This window comes from Pinus tabuliformis, chromosome 8 (assembly GCF_031772625.1).
Source record: "Pinus tabuliformis cultivar Carrire ecotype Pingquan chromosome 8, CPIR1, whole genome shotgun sequence".
In the NCBI taxonomy this organism is placed as follows: domain Eukaryota; kingdom Viridiplantae; phylum Streptophyta; class Pinopsida; order Pinales; family Pinaceae; genus Pinus; species Pinus tabuliformis.
In genome coordinates, this window is record NC_142294.1 from 1,462,826,308 (window position 1) to 1,462,830,960 (window position 4,653).

At 37.7% G+C, this 4,653-nt stretch overlaps 1 protein-coding gene across 1 annotated transcript; it reads left to right on the top strand.

The window, feature by feature from the left end:
* The first annotated feature begins 2,813 nt into the window (after positions 1-2,813).
* LOC149241317 (17.8 kDa class I heat shock protein-like) lies at positions 2,814-3,877 on the top strand. The gene is made up of 2 exons (XM_089373931.1): positions 2,814-3,580; positions 3,611-3,877. The coding sequence occupies exon 1, from the start codon at positions 3,050-3,052 to the stop codon at positions 3,524-3,526; it is 477 nt and encodes a 158-aa protein (XP_089230057.1). The 5' UTR covers positions 2,814-3,049; the 3' UTR covers positions 3,527-3,580; positions 3,611-3,877.
* Positions 3,878-4,653: the final 776 nt, after the last annotated feature.

The following is a 4,653-nucleotide window of genomic DNA, read 5'->3' on the forward strand; positions in this document are numbered from 1 at the left end:
TTGGTAGAAGTTGCATTTACATTTCATGCATTGTAGAGGTCAGACTAGTTAAATTAGGGTTTCCTAGGTTTACATGCTTTGATTTGCTTTCAGTCCATTTTTTGTCAAGTAGAGTAACTTTCCTTTGAGATTAGCTTTCGTCCATCAATTAGCAAGCTTCTTCTGAGAGCCTATAGAAGTTGGCTTGAGCCCTAGCGGACTTGTGCCAGCTGACCAAGTGACAGCTGCGACAAGAGCTAGTACTTGTGCATATAGCACCGTCGCTTCCAAGTTTGTACGAACTACCGGGTTGATAAAATGAGAGACAGGAAGCCCCAGGAGTTGTAGCATTATTGCTACAATACTGGAGCTCACCAGTAGCATATACCATATGGCCATACTTCTTGAACAATGTGAGAGGCTAGCTGGTTCTGGAGAAACAATACCTAATTACTTAGAGGATTACTTTCCTACATGGGTCAGTGTTGAGAACACTACAGTGATGGATGAGCCAGTCACCGTGGAGGAGCTGCTTCAAACACTAAAGGAGATTGCTAAGGAAAAGAGTCTAGAGCCTGATGGATGGTCTAGTGAATTCTTTATTCACTTCTTCGAACTCATGGGCCCAAATTTGGTCAATATGGTGGAAGCAATCAGAATGTCCGGATGAATCCCAAGTGCAATCAATTCCACTTTTCGAACTCTTATTCCTAAGAAATCGAATGCTCGGCCTTTTAAAGATTATAGGGCAATCTCATTATGCAACTCTATCTATAAGATGATGTCTAAGATTATCGCTAACCGTATCAAGAACATCATCTCTCCACATATTTTGTTGGAGCAGTTTGGATTTTGCTTAAACAGGAGAATCCACGATGCTATAGCCATAACACAAGAAGTTATTCACTTAGTAAAATTTAGGAAACAAAACTCATGTTTAATGAAAATTGATCTCATTCGAGCATACAATTGTGTGGATTGGGAGTTCCTAACAATGGTCCTATATATAGCCAGTTTCAGCCATAGGCATTCCAATGGATCATGTGATGTGTCAAATCAACATCATTGGTGGTTCTCATCAATGGGGAGCCCACAATATTTTTCAAAATCAATAGAGGACTCATACAAGGGTGTGCATTATCGCCACTATTATTCATTCTAATAATGGAAGAATTTCAAAGGGGAATTAATGCCAGGAAGGTTGTTGGAGAAATCAAATGTTGTAAGATATCTATAAATTTTCATCTAACACATTCACTGTTTTTGGATGACATTATTTGTGCTAAGGTTGTTAGTACCTCAGAATGGGAAGTTTTCTTCAACTTCTTCTAGAAATTTAACAATGCTTCTGGCCTCAAAATAAACAAAGACAAATCATAGATAATTTCTGAGGACACAGATTCGGTGGAGATTAAGAAAATTGCAGTAATGTTTGACGTTAAGATCCGCCCTTTGTCAAATGGATTCAAATACTTAGGTTGTTACTTAAATCCTTGTGGATATAGTAATTTTAATTGGGAGTGGCTTGGTCTTAAATTTGAGAAGACATTATTTCATTGGGACCATAGGTGTCTAACTTTAGGAGGAAGGGTCATCATGATTAGAGCGGTCTTTTAGGGTATCCTATTATACTGAATGCATCTCTTCCACATTCCCCAAGATGTTATAAAAAAATTGAATCCATTGTGACAAAATTCCTATGGTTCGGGTTGGGATCCAGAAGGGTGATTCAACTTGCTGGCTTGCACCTAATTTCTTGATCAGTGAAAAAAGTTGGTTGGGGCATCCTGAATATTAGAACCTTTAATCTTTATCTTCTAGCTACGAGGTTATGGCATATATTCAGGGAACAGGGACTTTGGCGGAGTATTATGATGGACAAAATATCCATCACAGAGGTTTGGAGGAGTGGATTAGTGATGAAACCTTTTCGAAATACAATAAATAAAAAATGTGGATAAGTCTCAGGATCGTTATTCCTTGGCTTAGCAGCAACCTTAGTTGGGTGTTGGAGATAGGAAGAAGGTACTAGTGGGATTGGATGTTATCAAAGGCATGTTTGGTTTCCATTCTCTTTCATATCATATCATATATGCTCTAAATCAGAGGGGTTTTTCCAACTTGGAAAGCATTGGGAGAGGCCCCCAAGCATTATTGACAAATACTTTCTGGCCACACGGATGGGAAATTTGGATCCCAGACTATGTGGGGGAAGAATGAGAAAAATGTCGAGCTAATCTTTGTCAAGCTAGCATAACCATGTCTCATGGTCAGGACAAATTGGTTTAGGGGGATCATATTGTTGAAGGTAAGATTGCAGCTTTAGAATTCTATGAACACATTACTTCACGTGTGCAATCTCTCCCCCATGTTGTTCTCTTTGCACGTTTGTGGACCTGGGATTCCCCTCACAAAATTATATGTTTCTCTTGGCCAATGTTCTACAACCAAATATCAACCTGAGACACCCTTATGAAGAAAGGCATGGTGGGGCCTAGCTGTTGTGCCCTACGTAAATCAAATTTGGAGGCCATACTTCTTGAACAATGTGTGACGCTAGATGGTTCTAGAGAAACAATACTCAATGAGAAAGAATTAGGCGTCAGATCCCGCGTCCCTATGTGGCAGGCTACACCTCTGCATATCTAACATCAATTCGGACATCCACATCGTTTCTTCTCGATTATGTAGCATATACCATATGACCGCCATGTGACCGTAGGCCATACTTCCTGAACAGTGTGAGAGGCTAGATGGTTCTGGAGAAACAATTACATTGGATGGATAAGGTCGAATAACAATAATACGGCAAAGTGAAAATTCACATGTTGCTGTAAGAATGGTCTGGAGCTTACAGCTGTATCCTCTTGCCAGCATTTCAGAATCATCTCGAACCTCTTGCGTTATAGAGTCGACTAGACGGTTCCTCCTCGTCTTATAAAAATAGAAACTAACATCTCTCCTGATGTAGTCGGAGATCGATCTTGAAATCCAAACACTGAGAGATTAGAGTGTTGTTTTTCTCTATTCATTCCAATCGAATATTGCAGTAATTCATTACTAGTTGAAAATGTCGATAATTCCCAGCTTTTTCGGCCGGAGGTCATTCGATCCCTTCTCCTTGGAAGTATGGGATCCTTTCCAAGCATTCACAGATTTGGCCAGCGGGGGACCATCTGGGCAATTTGTAAGGGAAGCTTCTGCGGTAGCCAATATTCAGATCGACTGGAAGGAAACGCCAGAGGCACACATTTTCAAAGCTGATCTTCCAGGTTTGAAGAAAGAGGAGGTGAAAATAGAGTTGGAAGAGGGCCAAAGAGTTCTGCAAATAAGCGGGGAGCGCAGCAAAGAAGAAGAGCACAAGAACGACAAATGGCACCGCATTGAGCGATCTCGTGGAAAATTCCTTCGGCGTTTCCGGCTGTCGGAGAATGTGAAGGTGGAAGAGGTAAAGGCGAGCATGGAAAACGGGGTGCTGACCGTGACAGTGCCGAAGCAGCCTGAACCCCAACCTCCGCAACCCAAATCCATCGAGATCTCTGGCTGATCTCTCACGCGGTATGAGGATGTCATATTAGACCTGCTGTGGCCGTAGAGGAAGGTTACATAATGTGTAGATGTGTGTAGGAAGCGGTTCTCCAGTTGATAGAATAAACATATCCAGTTACTTCCCAGTTATTCCATCGATTACATTGTGCTTGTATGTATGTAGTATGTGTTGTATGTTTTTGAATAATATAATAAAAGGAGACGCAGGTTCAGGCTTCTGATGTGCTCTGTAAAAGTTTTTTCATTTTTGTTTATAAACTGACATGTTCCAGTGATATCAAACAATATGGACCATAAAGCACTCCCAGTTTGATTACATGTTAATAGAGTTTGTAAATTTTCATTTTTCCACGGGCTTCTCAATTTAGAGTGATGGCTAATGACAAGAACTCATGTTTCATAATGTATTCCTTACATGACTATAAGGAATTTGGTAACATTTTTATAAATACTCTTTATATTTAAATCAATCTAAATTGTGTTTTTCCAAATATATATAATTTAAAATATACACCCTCTATAGTTTAGAATAAAAACATATTTCACTTATAGTTTAGAATAAAAACAGATTTCACTTAAAGTTAATACTCAATTTTAAGTTTGGTATGTTTAAGAAGCACATATGAAATTCTTATATGTTTTTTTTCTATATTATATATTTGTGTGTTCTTTTCTTTTTTCAATATTTATCTTCTGTTTGTGTTTTAACTATATGAGCGTTTTATATATATGCTCTCATTAGTTTATGATAAAAACATATTTCACTTAAGGAGTTTATCTTCATAAAAAATATTTCACTTAAAAAGTTTATCCTCACTTTAAGAAGCCCATATAAAAATTCTTATATGTTTGTTTTTCAATATTATATGTTTTTGTGTTTGTGGTTTGTTTTTGTGTTTGTGTTTTTTTTTCATTTTCAATGTGTTTTTTATTTTATGTTCATTTTCAATATTTATTTCGGGTTTGTGTTTCAACTATGAGCGCGTATATTTTCATTTTGTTTATGTTTTATTATAGTTTTCTATTTCATATGATTTTGTTGCCGTAGTTGATGTTGTATTTTGTTTGTTGATGTGTTTTTTATTTTATTTTAATTTTCAATATTTATTTCGGGTTTGTGTTTCA